Consider the following 15,930-nt stretch of genomic DNA (forward strand, 5'->3'; position numbering starts at 1 on the left):
TCTGGAGAACTTGACTGCATACTGAGGAGGAAATCCAGCCATATTATTCAGACATGTTGGACCACTGATACATCTAAAGGTTCTTTGGGCATTCTCTGGAGACATAAAAATCCTTCTCATTCCTCATTTGACCTGTTCCTTACTCCACTCATATTTCTCATTCAACATCCTACCAGTACTTTTAAAACAGCAGTTTCTCCACTGAGTTAAATTCAGTCTAAATAATTCCAACTCACAATTAACGTCACAATTAAAGTTTATCCTTGTAAGCCGGTAATCAGACTTACAAGGATAAACTGAATCTATCTACACGTTGTCCTATTCAGTAACATTTTTCTCAATATAATTTGACAAAAAACATAAAAAATTCTGCTCTTTTTGTTTCTATCCTTTAAGTTTTACATGAGCTACTACAGTATATCCTAGAGAGTGTCTGTGTTTTTTGTGCATGTGTGAGATCGTTCCCTAAACAGAGAATTTCTGCTGGAGAGCAAGACCGACCAGCTACAGACTCCACATCTGTTTGTAATTACATAATATGCTTTAAGAATTTAAGAAGCTGTTTGTGACCAGCCGATACATAGAATTCAGTCTTTCCTCGTAGAGTCAAGTCAGCTATATCTAGTGACTATTTACTTCTTCACAGTTATGAATTTTGTTATTTGTGCTTACTTTGCTCCATGTTTACTCTTGGTGCTCTTTTTGCCTCTGAGGTGGAGCTCAGTCTATTGGCTTCCACCCCTCCTTCACTATATCCCAACACCAAACCACTTCCTTGTTCTGATCCCGTAAGGATATCCATTCCCTCCATGATCATCGACATCAGCTATCATTCTCTGCCTGCCTGCTCTCTGATGTACTCTGTTCGGGAACCATCTGGATCTTACAAACCAGCTACTCTGCTCTTAGTGGAAATTACCCAGGAACTTAATCAGTACCAACCACAACCAGGATCACTCCCTCTCTTCAACATCTGCTCTCCTTTCCAGAACAGTAAGTTATTGCTTAACTGCTTTACAAAGATTAATTTCCAAGTTAGCCTCACCTTCCCTAACCATTAGACTTCCCAGATTCCTCCGACGGATCAATCTGTACCCTCAGTTCTCTCTTCCTTAACTCCCCTGGCACCAACAGGACGGTAATGGAGGTTCCTCTGAGTTAGTGTGCTGTCTGAAAAGAGGTTACATATAAAGATTTTTTTAATTTTCTTTATTTAACCAGGTAAAACCCCATTGAGATCTAGATTTCATTTTCAAGAGGGACCTGGGCAGAAATCTGCAACATGTACACATTACATAATCTGGTCTTTATGTCTAAGTAACATATCTAAGCTCAGATTGTTTGTGTTTGTAGTGACCAACAGAGAAATGTAGCTTGTAACACCCCAAGGAAAAAGAAAATGAGTAGTGTTCTGAAGTAAAACCTGCCATTGACCTCATTTCATATTCTGTAAACAAGTGAACGGAAGACCCATTTAGGTGTTATTGACCAAATTTCTTCTGGTAGAGTCAAAATATGCCACATTTTTGTAAACTGAGGTTGCCAAAATATTCTTGCAGTTCTAGAAAACCATATTTTTACCTTTCCTGAAGCATCACTGGGATATAAGCTCACTTTCTCTTATTGTGTCTTTTGAAAAATTAAGGAACAGCAGCAATAGTATCAGTAAGCTGGCTTTGCTTGCTATCAACCCTGCATAGCGCCAGAACTATTGACACCTTTGTACTCCACTACAACAACAACAGGTGCATTGACCTGTTATGAAAGTTAATTGGTAAGTTAGACTTTTTTTAATCCTCTCTTACCAAGAAAAAAATGGTAAGTTTTTAAATGGTCACGTTGTCCATATGCTTGTTATGAACATTGTTGGTGATTGCCATAGTAACATTGCAGCTCTATGAGTGTGCATGTCAGTGTGTGTTTAAGGTGTTGCAAAGAACAGCAGACTACTTCCCTTGCTTCATCCTTCAACCTACCAATGCTTAGCTTCAAATGAACAAATAAACTCAATTGTTGTGGTCCAGTCCTTATTAGGATAGTCCAAATATTAAGTGTAGTTTAATTAAAACAGAGTAAAACCTAAAAGACTGAAGTGATTCAGAAAACTAAAACTTCCCACTTGAGTTTTCACTAAATAACTCCAAAAAAGGAAACAATCTGTTTACAGAAGTAAAGAAATAGCTGTAAGCCCAACTTCTGTGTGGCTGCAATGCGCTTCATTGCAATCACAATACTTTACTCATGAGAACCGGCTCCTTTGAATGTTGATAGATTGGTTAACCAAAAATGTAGCAGTATTATCTACTTTCTTGGAATAAATAAGCAGAATCTAAGAAATAACAATCTGTTGTCTGACTGAAACCAACATGTTGATTAATAACTATATCAGCAAAATTAGCCTCGCCATCTAAAACTTCTCTGTCATCCCAAGCATTAGCTGAATTCTCCAACAAATATTCAGATTAAGATAGTGTGACTCCATAATTACATCATAACAGGAAGTTGAATGAGCAACACTGATTTCAACCTCTGCAATTGGATATATAAATGCGACCAAATGCATTTATTTTTATAATTTTTTCAACCTTGGTAACATGACTAAAAACAAAACAAAATTTTAGGAAACAAAACTAGCATGTGTTTTGTTTCTTTCACTTCCTAAATTTTCATGGTTTCATAGCTTCCTATTTAAACAAAACATCAATTTAAGAGCACACTTGTCGTTTACACATTTAATTCCTATTAAGAAGTGCATATTTGAAATGTATCATGTTCTATTTAAATGTAGTATGCTGCTATTGGTCACATGGAAAATATCAATCCAGTAACTTCCGAACCTTGAGAGCTAATCATGTGTGACAAGTTCAAAGAGTGCCAAAAGCACCTTTGTGGATATTTAGATAAACCAGTGCATTTTAAACCACAGAGGATACCAGCCTTCCTCTAACATGTGAAAACTGTGATGGCACCAAAGATACAAACAACTTTGCTCAAACAAACTCTCTTAAACAGTCTCGTTGCAGTGTGGAAAAAAACAGACACTGCTTCGTGTTTCTTACGCGATACTAGCGCTTCCACCTGCCTCTCTGACCACAAACTGAAGAAATTAGTGCAGAGCAGACAAGGAGAGAAAAGGTGTGAATAAACAGGAACCCTTTGCACATAAGTTGAGCGAAGGGGAAATAGAGATTTAAATGCAATGCTCTGACAGGTGTCATGTTGCATGCATCTGTGTCTGTGCAGACGGGAAAAGCAACACCATGAAAAAAAAGGTGTGATAATATATTTGAAGTTCTGAAGTGAGTGACAACCTCTCTGAAAGGGTATATGATGAAATCATTTTATGAGAGATTTAACACAGATAAGAGGCATAAAAATAGATTAAAAGTATTTTTAAAGCACTTTCAGTATGATCAGCTAGAGATAACTTCATTCATTCACGTTTCACTCCTTTGGATTTGAGTGTGTTGTCAGGTGATTGATTACAAAGTGTTTATATGCTGCTATGAATCAATTTCCTATATTTCCCCCTACTACATTGAATAGCCTTTTATTGTCTTAATATGTCATAAAAATAAAGGGACAGGCAACATAACCATGACCACATATTTCAACCTGTCCTTCTTACCTACAATGATTTTACTTTTTTATGAACGTATGTGAGCAATTCAGGTTTCATTTACAGAGAAATAGGTCTCATTATGACTAATGTCAAGTTCTAGTTTCATGTTTCCTGTGCTTTGCATTGGTCTCGTTTCCCCTTCTCTTGCAGTTTGCCCTCTTATTTATGTGCAACTCAATATATTTGGTTACTTTATTTTGGTTAATAGATCATAAATTGTTGAAGATGAGAAAACAATAAGATCCTCATCTTATAATAAAGCTATAAAAGTCAAACCTGTAAATAAAATTCTGAATTGTATTTCGTTACTTGCAAAGGTTTGGAACGACATGGGTCACAAGGACATTTTGTTTTTCTTGGTGGGAAAAGACTTAGAATCAGTTTTTGGACATGCACTAATTTTCAAAATATTTGAAATGTCCCTACATTTATTAAACTGATCCTCTGTTAGCATGCAAATCTCTATATTTTCTCTGTCTCTTTTCATCTTTTGTGTCTATTTTCTTCACTAATGTTTCACTCTTTTGACTGAAGAAATTTTATTAGCAATAACAACCCTGAAAAATCCCCAATTCTTATGTTCTCTGAATACTTTTGCTGACAATCATTGACTATCACATTGGTTAGCAGTACATAGGTAGAGAAACTGGTTCTTCCTCCTCTGAGGTTTGTGTATAGGGCAGCAAAACCAGCACTTTTTCTTTTAATGTTCGACCTGAGCCAAAAGAGCAGCTTGTCTTTCAAAGTCTGGTATCTGTTGGTAGTGTCTAATGCAGTGGTGCTCAAAATCAGTAGAGGGCCAGTGTCAGAGTAGCTCGAATTGTTGAAAGTATGAAGTATAAATACATCAAAATCGGCCAAGCATTTCTGACCCTGTTCACAGAGGCTACAAACCTTGACACGGCTATCCTGAGTTCCCATCCTCGATTCCTTTGCCGTATGTCTTTCCCTCTTCCTGTCAGATTACTGTTGCCTGAAGACCACTAGTGGCAAAAATTATATATATATAAAAAAACAACTGACGCCATAACATCATATTTATTCACGTCCTGAAAGTAAATAAATAGTTATGTAAATTGACGATGACTTAAGAGCTGTTGATCAATTGCCTTCAAGCCAGTATTGATGCAACAGATTATCTTCCTTATAAAAAGGACCTTCTTCAGAGAACGGGTTGAGTTTATGCCAGGGCCAGGATAAAATGGCTTGGTACAATGTGTCAACAGTCAGACCAACATGGTGGTTGGTGGTTTTGTGAGTTTATGATATGTCAGGTAAATCCATTCTGTCTTTCAAAGCAGTTTTTACTCTTTGTTTCTTTTTTCAGTACAAAAGGACTGCTGATGATAGCAGTCCTGAATCAGTATCAGTTCTACTCAAATTTTACCGTTGAAAGCTTTCTCTCTGTCATCTGCTTCAGGTATATGTTGTTTTTCTCTATGTCTGAACCAAAGTAACATAAGTATTTGACAGCAGCTGTATTCTTCTTGCATAATTCTAAAGCAGTGCTTCTAAAACCTTTTCAGGCTGAGGACCAAAAGAATCGATTCACTTGGGATCAACACTCTCAACAGGTATGACTTGGCTTCCTCCGATCATCTAAGTAGTCCTGATGTTGTTTTCTTTGCACCAGTATTTTCAGTTTCTCTTTGACCCAATTTTAAGCCACGTCTCCACTTTTTTTTTTTTTTTTTTTTTTACCCCTCCAGGGGGTCTTTTTGTGGGCTCTAGAGTCCCTTTTTACAAAGTAGGCTGACAGGAAAGGGGGAAGGAGAGGAGGGAAGACATACGGTAAATGTCGCCTGGTCCGGGAGTCGAACCCACGACAGCCGCGTTGAGGACTTGAGGCCTCCAAATGTGGGTCGCGCTAACCCCTACGCCACCACGGCACGTCCGTCATTTTTAAACATAATCTTTTAGTAAGCTAATTGTATGCGTCACACTTTGAGCTCAGGTCACGGCAAATCAACAGTTGTTTACATGCAGTACCCTGCAGACGACAAAGGGCGGCCATGGACCACCAGTGGTCCAGGGACCACAGTTTGAGAAAGACTGCTCTAAAGGGTAGCGCCTCCCCCCTCCAACCTCAGACACCTGTCTAAATGTCATATCAGACATTAAGACAGATTTGTTTACTTGGGCGGGTTGTACTGAAACATGTGAATTTTGCTCTGGGACTAATAAAGTATGTACATTCATTCATATTCATTAGTATTTTAACATTTCTTTCATCCCTTGAACATTTAGTACAAGATTGATTTAACATTTACCATCAAACTACATGTGAGAAGAAATGCTAACAGACCAACAGGGTTTCAGTGGCTTGACATGGCGGCAGAGTAAAGATACTGTAGTGCCGTATTACCATAAAAAGTAAAACACAAACTGTTTGTATTAAAAAAACCACTGCATAGGATTCTGTCTTGGTGATGCAGTGTTTGGGACAGTGACTGAAGGAATAAAGTATATGAAAAAGAGCAAGAAAACTAGTTAAAAGTGTCTACTTGAAAGCTTTAAGAACTGTAGCATTTTAAATGGCAATTTTTGTCAAAAATTGGTAAATAATTGCTCTGGTGAGTCACAAACTGACTGATAGGGGTTTTCACGTCTCAAACGACTGACCTCAGGCCTCATTTCTCATTACTTGCTCATCACTGTATGAACGTCCAAATGAATCCTCACTTAATGATTTGAAACTGGAGCTGGAGATTGTACTATTGCTTTTTTTACTCTCAAGTTATTTTGTGATGGACTGAAATACACATTTTGTCATGTTGTTTAAGAGAATAATCACCTGATTTTTCTTCTATAATTTGATCTCAATGTAGTTATCTCCAAACAAATGCTGAATGTTGGCCAAATCAAAGAAGAGGTGGAACTTCCTCTTCTGAAAAGGAACAAAAAATACTACGAAATTAGATAAATATGAAATGTGACTCTCCTGATTTGGTGTGTACTGCATGTGACTGGCCAGGAGAATCTCACATGACCTAAATTACAAAATCATTTCAATTCTTGTGAGAAAAGCCATTCCAAATGTCAATCAAAATGTTCAAGAACATTTTGTGAACATGTCAAGAATTTGTAACATCCTGCACTTCCAGGAACTATTGCAAAAAAATCTGATGCACTGTTTTCAAATCAGTATTTCTATGATTTGAAATATGACAGAAGTTTATTTATTTGAACAAAAACGAAATTGTACAATCGATTTAAATAACCTAAGGGAACACCCAAAGACACAATCTAGAATAAAATGTGATGACTGATAAGCAAAGTCAGCACTCAGGATCAGGCATTTCTCTTCAAGGCATTTCTTTTAAATTGGTTCAGAGTCTGAAATACGGTTTGTAAGTAAATGAAACTGATGAGTCAATCTCAGGTTGAGTGTAATGAAATTCTGGAAATGTCATAACATCAAATCTTCACATATTTGCATCTCTACGGTGGTTCCATCTCATTTTGTCAAGGTAAGGCTATGACTTTACCTGATAATATTTCCCATTCAACATAATTTCAAGAGTCACAATTTAAGAAGCTGAGAAGACTTAAACTTCTCACTTCTTAAGTAAAACTGTGATCTGTATACCATACAACATACGCTCTCAAAATCTTTCCTCATCCACAGATCTGCTGTGTGTGACCTGCTGTAAGCAGTGGAAAGTGGTCTAGTCAATCTGCCAAAAACAAGAACAAACAGAAGCAAAGTTGTGGAATAGTTTGTGCAGCTTATGCAAACCCAGTTCAGGAATGGTTTTTGTGGTACCTTTTTGGTTCATGACACTTTGCCGTCACAAAAACTAAGTTCTGGTGATCTGCAAAACTAGGTTCTGCACATTTCTTTAGTAGTTGCTCAAACGTTTTTGAATCCAGTTAACAAATATGCAGTACAGACCTAAGGTAAAGTCTTTGTCAGTGTTTTTGTTGTTGCTTTAAATAAATCTTAATCAGTAAGACTTCTTTAATTATATTTTCTAAATACACAAAGTTTAATATTCACTAAGAAAAAAAAGTTAAATCCCTGCCAAAGCTACTCCCCAATCACTTGAAAGGTGTTACGTTTGACGCTGTGGTTCTTGCTGTGGTGTTTTTTCTTCCTTCTATCTCTCCTCACTCTCTCTGTGGCTCCCCTGCATGGTGTTAATAGTGTCGCTGGATTGTATTAAGCACATTTCTGCTCAGCAGCTGCAAGACCTACAATATCTGACTGATACAAATTGGTAAGTTATTTGCTTCCTTTTTTCAGAATTTTCCTACTTTCAGTACACAGTAAGCCATTGATGAGCATATACAACTTTTAAGTTAAGATTAACTTTCAAATTTGATTAATTTTATGATTTTCTTTAGTTACAGCCCAATAAATCTTATGCATGTATTGCCAATAAATCTCTAAAAGTTGACTTGTGTGCAGTTATGTTTCCTTAAACAGTTGTGATGTTTAATTTAAAGCGTGAAAATTTGGCTGGTAATAATTTTGACAGTAACTGATAGGAGGCAGTAGTATAGGGCAAATGACGGCAAAATGGATATGTGTTGATTTAAAGAATAAAAAATACTAAAATTCAGAAAAACAAATAATTAAAAGCATATTCTAAAAGTGTTTCAGATAAGCTACTGACTTCTCTGCAAATACACAAATCTGAATGCCAACAATTGCAGCAGAGTTTTATTTAGAAGCCAAAAAATATGCATATGAGCAACGGCTTACTTTATATTTTAAACATTTAGAGTGTATTTTCATGAATCTTTACAAATAAAGAGTCGTTTGTGTTGTTTTTTCTAATGTCGCAAAGTAAAAAGTTGCTCCTTCTCCCAGACGAGAACATTATCATTCTTCAATCTAAATCTATGTGAAAGTTGCTGAGTTTGTGTATTACAGACAAACAGCACCGCCATGTGGCTGAATCCACGAAGAAAGTAAAATAAAATAAATAACTTAAGTAGAAATTTTTCTTCTTTCTTACAGATGTGAATGATGGTAGACACTGAGAATCTATCAGAAAACAACCAATGGAGGGACGACCTTGAGGAATTCTTTGCAAACTATAGCAATTACTCTTATGACGGTGACTTAGAGGGAGGTGAAGTTTGCGACCTGAACAATGGCACAGTTTTTGAATCCTTGTTTATACCAACTCTCTACTCGATGACGTTTGTTGTTGGTGTCTTGGGGAATGGACTTCTGCTGGGAGTCCTCTTTCAAAGCAGGAAGCGTTGGAGTGTGACAGACACTTTCATCCTTCATCTGGCTGTATCAGATGTCCTGCTGTTGTTGACCCTGCCGCTCTGGGCTGTACAGTTTGCAAGTGAAGCCGGATGGGAGTTTGGTTCTGCCCTTTGTAAGATTACTGGAACTGTTTTTACGGTAAGAATTTTTCAATGACGGGTAAACCTTTCTTAAAATGCTAAATGTTCCCTGTATTTCATTTGTTTTTGTTTGTTTTGATTTCAGATCAACTTCTACTGTGGGATTTTTCTCCTAGCCTGTATCAGTGTTGATCGTTATCTATCCATTGTCCATGCTACCCAGATGTACACCAGAAAGAAGTCCTGGGTTGTTCATGTGAGCTGCGCTTTGGTGTGGTCGTTTTCTGTGTTCCTCTCCATCCCTGACTGGATGTATTTAGAACCTGCGAAAGATGACCGACGAGGAAATAAAGCAGAGTGTGTTCGTAATTATCACAAATTTGGCTTAGATGTCAAACATCAAAAGATCATAGGAAGAGGGCTCTACCACACTTTGGGGTTTTTTCTTCCTTCAGTTGTCCTGATCTTCTGCTACTCCTGCATCTTGTGGCAGCTGCGATGTGGCACCAAAGGCCTCCAAAAACAGCGAGCTTTCAAAGTCATAATAGCCGTTGTGGCAGTTTTCTTTATCTGCTGGACACCATATAACATCACCCTTTTGGTAGATACAGTTGAACTGAACAACAGTAGTATAGAATGTGGAATGCAAACATCTCTGGACAAAGCTCTGACTGTGACTTCGTCTTTGGGATACCTTCACTGCAGCCTCAATCCCATCCTCTACGCCTTTGTGGGTGTGAAGTTTCGCCGTCAGCTACTGAACATCCTAAAGTCGATGGGCTGCAAACTGAAGACAAATATAAAATTAGAGTCTCTCACCAGGAGAAGCTCTATTTGGTCAGATTCTAGAGAAACCTCCAACTCCATTGCAATCTGAAGGACATTGACGTGTATGTAGAGAACAATATTTAAAGTGTGTTAAAACTGATGTGGAGACGTGTAATTTACCGTTTTACTGTCAAGTTACTAAAGGTTAATAGCATGTAATTAGCTGAAAAGGAGAGTGACATTTAGTAGAAATCTATTACATTCAATTTGCTGCTACATAGCAGCAACAAACAGATAGCAGTGTTTTTATATTTTCCAATAACGAGGCAGCTATGTAAGATACAATAACTTGGGGTTACATTTTGTGAGCAAAAGTAAAACTTTTATGTAAAACACATTTCATGTAAAGTATAGTTGTATATAATTTCTTATTTTGCTACATTTAATATGCATTATTGTTTTTACGTTATAACAGATTTTTTTAAAATCTTTAATATGTGTTATTTTTGACATACAACTTACAATGAAAACAACTTCATTAAGTATTAATAAAAATATAAAATAAAAGTTTTTCTGCAGTCTGTTTATAATTTTTTCTCTTAACTCTATTGTAATTACACAATTTATACACCTCCCATCCCTCACCCACGTTCTTTCATTCAGGGCTGTCATGATGTGTAGTAGGTTGAAATGGGACCCAAACGCAGAGATACAGAGGCAGCAAATGAATTTGAAGGTTTAATTTTAAAAAAATCTGAAAAAACTAAACTTACAAATATCACAGGTAGGCAGGGCAGGAAAATATACATCAAAATCCATGTAAAAGAAACCCAAAGGGAGACACTAAAAAAACTGAGTAGAACAAGAAGTGATGGAGATAGATGAGACAAACCAGGGAGTATTTACTGAAAATGAAGTGCTTAAATACTGGGAGCTTGAATGCTGGAAGAAAGGAACTGGGCTCGTGGCTAACAGATTGTGTGAGAGAAGAGAGCAGGAGGCAGAGTGGCAAGAGAAAAGGGATGAGGGAGAATTTACAAGAGTCTGGAAAATGACTAACATTTCTAAACTAAACTAAAGAAACATAAATAAACCAGAGAGACAAAGAATGACTCAAACAAGAAATAAACCAAACTCTTTAAGGGAGAACTAAAGTGGAAATGGAAACAAGGCAGAACTAATAGAAAAAACTAAGGAACACAAAAAATGACAAAACCCAAAACAAAACTCAAACAACCCCAGATCCTGAAAAGCACTAGAGTTTAACTATCTTGATGTCTGGGTTGCAAGTGATGGTAAGATAGAGCAGGAGACTGATAGGCAGGTTAGCACCTTGTCTTCTGTAATGTGTGTGCTACTCTAGTCTGTCTTTGTCATGATAGAGTAAACCAATAAAGCAAAGCTTTTAGCTCACACCCAATGATTTGACCCTTAACTTTAGCCATGACATATAAATCAAGAAAAAACAATTAGAGCCCAGATATACAACTAAATGAGCTTCTTCCATACAGTTGTCAGATTCAGCCTTGAAGATAAGATGAGAATCATTGTGCATGGAGAGATCAGAGTGGAGCCACTGTTCCCCCACATCTATAATATCCCTACTGGCTTGAAAACACACAGTCATAGCCAAAGCTAATAAGAGACTGGATACAATAACAAACATGTTTTGCATGGAATTGAGGTTCCACAACTGTTCTGAGAAATTATAAAGTGACAGGAACCATTTTATAAACTAAAACATTTATACCTGCTAAGAGATAGAACATGGAAGACAGTTTGCAGTATTCTCTCTCATGAGTTGCCATGTGACTGCAGTTCAGATTTTGTTCTTAGGTGACTACATTTTTCTTCTCATATTTAGCTAAAGCAGAACAATGTCTCTGTGATTTTTGTGGTAACTGAGGAATTACTTTCTCTTTTATGTTTTGTACCACACAATTTTCAGGAATTCTCACAGCTCTTCTTCCAGTAAAAATCAATCGATGATAACATTTAAATTCTTGTTTCTTTGTGATTACTTGAGTTTGGAATAAAACTCAAGATGACATATTGCACTCGTTCCTGGATCTCAAGTAAACAATCCAATGTGAACAGGAAAACATAAACCTTAATTTATATACAGTCTTCAACTATAGAAGACGGGAAATAAAAAGGCTTAGAAATACACACAAAAGTTCCCTGTTTGTGGTGGAGGTCAAGAGGGGATTCCTTCTTTGAATGGGTAGTTCCTCCTTCAGTTCCATTGTAAGCCATACAGAATCCTTTCACAGCCATTTCTGCTTGTGTGACTTACAACATCCAACAACATACGGCTTGGTAAGATAATTTACACTGTGTTTATATTTTAATGCTCACATGATTCTTTTAGTACTTAAATCCATTTATAAAATTCTGTCATTGATTAAAAAAAGTGTTTGCTTTTTTTCTTTCAGTTTAGGTATTTAAAACTAGATATAATAACAATAATGAAAAATTGACAGAATTTTACAAGTAGTATTGCTGCGGTGTTGTAGTTGGAAAAAGGTTTCCGCTCTTTCCGTGTGAATTTTGCTTTACAGTTGTTCTGTGGTTTCACTGGATTCTTCCTGTGATTCAAAACATGCACATTAAGTGAACTAGTAGTTCTGTACTGACAGCAGGCTTCTGTGTTTGACTGTATGAAGAGACCACTGTCTTCATGTCACTAGTATCACCTGGGAAAGACTTTTTCAATCTTTAACTCTGAACTCAAAATAATAGGTACAATATTACCTTTTATTGTGAGGGAGATTTTTAAGACACTAGTTTGCTGTAAATTTTAATGCAGACCTTTGATTCTATGGTACCACAACACCACTGATAAAAAAGTTGCCGCAATAAACCAATGGGGTCATTTCAAGGAATAAACATTTGTTAGACCTTTCTTATTGTCATATAAATGTTACTTACATTTATTTATTGTAAGATCTGCATTTCTTTGCTAATAGTGCCCACCCATATTTTCTTTCCTTTTTGATGTGTAGACCATTTTCACTTCTCAATTTCTTCTCAGTTTTTCCTTCTTTAGTGCACTGAACTCTTCATTTAATTGTAAACCAGACAGGATTCCCAGTATTGGTATCTTGGTAAATCATAATTGGTGGGAAGAAAGCTCTAGCCATTTTGGTGCTCTCTGGCCCAACCCTCAGGCAAATGTATATTTGCCAGTGTAATTTGTCAGGAGGCAAATTAAACTGAAACTTTTTATGGATTCAGATCTGAATTTTGCTGATTTAAATCTATATGGTAGGACGACCACATAGGTTTTTCATACATTTTATGGTTGGTTTCTTACTTGAGAACTTGATGAACAAACCAAAACTAAGTAAAACGATCTTCCTCTCTTACAGATGTGAATTATGGAAGCTGCTGTGACATCATCAGATGAACATCCATGGTGGAGTGATCTAGTAGATTATCTACCTGATTACTATGGCAACGATTCGTTTTATGAAGACAACAGTTACGAGGATGGTGATGTTTGTGACCTGACCAAGAGTATTAATTTTGAAGCGGTGTTCATCCCAGTTCTGTACTCAGTGGTGTTTGTTGTTGGAATCCTGGGAAATGGGTTGTTGATAGCCGTGCTAATGAAGAACAGGAAGACCTGGAGAGTGACAGACACCTTCATCCTTCACCTGGCTTTGGCGGATGTCCTGCTGCTGCTGCTGCTGCCGCTCTGGGCTGTACAGTCTGCAAGCCTGGCTGGATGGCCCTTTGGGACCCCGCTCTGCAAGATCACTGGAGCTGTTTTTACAGTAAGAATGTAAAATAGGGAATATTAGTTCAAAAAGCAAGTTTGTCTCAGTGTTTTCTTTCTTTTTACTTTCAGGTCAGCTTGTATTGTGGGATTTTCCTCCTTGCCTGCATCAGCGTGGACCGCTACCTTTTCATCGTCCATTCTACCAATATGTACACTCGCAGGAAGCCCTGGGTGGTACAAGCCAGCTGCTTGGTGGTGTGGTTAGTCTCCCTTATCCTCTCCATCCCTGACTGGTACTTTTTAGAAGCCGTGGAAGATGTCAGACGAAGCAGAACAGAGTGTGTTCATAACTACCTTAAGATTAGTCCAGAATATTTCTATATCGTGAGAATGGCAGCCCGGTGGCTGTACCACACTATGGGCTTCCTACTTCCTTCATTTGTTTTGATCTTTTGCTACTCCTGCATTCTGTTGCAGCTGGGGTGTGGCACCAAAGGCCTCCGAAAGCAGAAAGCTTTCAAAGTCATAATAGCTGTGGTGGCTGTTTTCTTTCTCTGCTGGACTCCACTTAATATCACACTCATTGTGGACACAATTTACCAAAACGACGATAACGGAACAGCATGTGGAACAAGAACATCTCTGCAGATAGCTCGGCTGGTGACTGAGAGTTTGGGATACCTTCACTGCAGCCTCAATCCTATCCTGTATGCCTTCGTAGGTCTGAAGTTTCAACATCAGCTGCTGAATATCCTGAGGTCTATGGGCTGCACACTGAAGACAAGTTTAAAATCTGAATCTTCCTTTTGGTCTGAGTCAGCTGACGCCTCCAACGCCATTGAAATTTGAAAGACTACATTGAGGAGCTTCAATGTATTCATCAGAGGCATGAATATAATAAGTTTTACCATTTTTGTCTATATTTGAATAGCCAAATATCCAGACATAAATATTGCAAAAGGTTGTGGAGAGATAAATAATGTAATTTCTCTTAATGTTCATCTAAATATTGCTAGGGGCGCATACACGTATGTACGTATATATATATATATATATATATATAATGTATGATCCTGGTCTGTTGGAGTAAGGATGCATCTAAAAGTTGCAGTCTTGAGTCTTGAGGACTCGACTTGAGCACCACCGCCTTACAGCTTCTAGTCAAGAACTATGCTGTGAAACTAAAAGAGCATTTTTTGCATTTTTCCTCAGTCATATCAAGCCTCCTGTTTTCCTTTCATTATGTAGAAAAATTAACTGGTTGCAAACACATGTACATATTTTTTATTTACTCCAATGATTTCTTTTACAGCTTACATATTTATACTTTGTCTTTATGTTGCAAAGGCTTGAAAACCAAAGTCAACATTCTTGTTTAATACAATCTTGGTGAATAGAGCTGATTCTGATTCTAATTTTCTATTTCTAAAATTTTACAAACAAGACACATCTGCTCCACAAATGGTTTCACAAAGGAAACTGAATCTCTCTCTACTGGTGCAGGCTGCACAAATTAAAACAAGGAATTTCACTTTGAGATTTAAGAGGTATGCAGATTTCTCTCTCATATGATGCAAGACAGACAGAAAGCTATTGACAAATTGTCTCAAGCAGAAATCAAATCACACTGAACCAGATACTTTTTCTCACAGTTTGTTTGTGGTGAATAAATTGCTTCTGTTATATTTTGTAAGCATATAAAATAATAATAAAAAAACATTTATTATACAGTTTTGTTTGATAGCTGTAGTCCTTCAAAGACAAAATGATTTTTATTTTTAAACAAACTGCTCTTGTGAATCATTTACGGCTTACAATATGCAGTGTAACTTTTATTATGTTTAATTTTGTACAGTCTAAAGTAAATAAATTGTGAAATATGGATATAGGCTAACCTGTTTCTCTGAACTATGAATGTTTTCAAGGAGAGAAACTTTGGCTCAGTTGCAGGGTGAAGATGATGGAATGTTTTTTTTTAAAATCAGTTTCAGACATGTGCAGCTGTTTGGATCATTCTTAATTCATTCCACATTTTATATCTGGAGTTCAAGTTCACCAGCAGCCAGACTGCAAGAGAGAGAGCACAGCCAGCATTGGTTCTTAAGAAAAATATCATTTGAATCTGTTTTATTATGTATGTCTACATATGCATTTAGAATCATCCACAAACATTTTATCTAACTGTTTATTTTAGAGGTATTTAGTAATCAAAGTATGAGTGAGAACATTTATATAAATTTGACACTTCAAGTATGTATTGGGTCTTGAAAAAGTTGATAGAATAGAAAAGTATTAAAATAATATATTCATTTAAAATATCATTCATGTTTCATATAACCCTTGATATTGTGGTTTTTGTGTTCATTGAAAGTGAAGATGGTTAACAATTTGATGTCAGAGATATGGAAGAATTACTCTGCTTTTTTAATCTCTTTTTTTAATAAAAAAGATTTACTCTGGACATTTTTGTTACCTAGAATTTGTCATTTGGAAAAAAATGTTTTCCTAT

General features: G+C 36.7%; 2 protein-coding genes across 4 annotated transcripts; both read left to right on the forward strand.

The window, feature by feature from the left end:
• The first annotated feature begins 618 nt into the window (after positions 1-618).
• Positions 619-15,882, forward strand: LOC114141554 (C-X-C chemokine receptor type 3-like). Of its 2 annotated transcripts, XM_028012135.1 has the most exons (4): positions 619-993; positions 5,149-5,196; positions 13,069-13,476; positions 13,551-15,882. In XM_028012135.1, exons 3-4 carry the CDS (start codon positions 13,078-13,080, stop codon positions 14,268-14,270), a joined length of 1,119 nt encoding a protein of 372 aa, XP_027867936.1. In that variant the 5' UTR covers positions 619-993; positions 5,149-5,196; positions 13,069-13,077; the 3' UTR covers positions 14,271-15,882. The 2 variants fall into 2 exon arrangements, with proteins under 2 accessions (XP_027867936.1, XP_027867937.1); XM_028012136.1 differs by lacking the exons at positions 619-993; positions 5,149-5,196 and adding an exon at positions 11,033-12,016.
• On the forward strand, positions 5,443-10,267 carry LOC114141553 (C-X-C chemokine receptor type 3-like). Of its 2 annotated transcripts, XM_028012133.1 has the most exons (3): positions 5,444-7,842; positions 8,589-8,987; positions 9,075-10,267. In XM_028012133.1, exons 2-3 carry the CDS (start codon positions 8,595-8,597, stop codon positions 9,804-9,806), a joined length of 1,125 nt encoding a protein of 374 aa, XP_027867934.1. In that variant the 5' UTR covers positions 5,444-7,842; positions 8,589-8,594; the 3' UTR covers positions 9,807-10,267. The 2 variants fall into 2 exon arrangements, with proteins under 2 accessions (XP_027867935.1, XP_027867934.1); XM_028012134.1 differs by having other exon boundaries at positions 5,443-8,987.
• Positions 15,883-15,930: the final 48 nt, after the last annotated feature.

This window comes from Xiphophorus couchianus, chromosome 3 (genome assembly GCF_001444195.1).
Source record: "Xiphophorus couchianus chromosome 3, X_couchianus-1.0, whole genome shotgun sequence".
In the NCBI taxonomy this organism is placed as follows: Eukaryota; Metazoa; Chordata; class Actinopteri; order Cyprinodontiformes; family Poeciliidae; genus Xiphophorus; species Xiphophorus couchianus.

Bases quoted from the DNA above. Each gene is read 5' to 3' on its own strand.
- LOC114141553 (XM_028012134.1), top strand. From the start codon at position 8,595: ATGATGGTAGACACTGAGAATCTATCAGAAAACAACCAATGGAGGGAC. The intron at 8,988-9,074 runs GTAAGAATTTTT...TTTTGATTTCAG, and splicing joins TTACTGGAACTGTTTTTACG to ATCAACTTCTACTGTGGGAT.
- LOC114141554 (XM_028012135.1), top strand. From the start codon at position 13,078: ATGGAAGCTGCTGTGACATCATCAGATGAACATCCATGGTGGAGTGAT. The intron at 13,477-13,550 runs GTAAGAATGTAA...TTTTACTTTCAG, and splicing joins TCACTGGAGCTGTTTTTACA to GTCAGCTTGTATTGTGGGAT.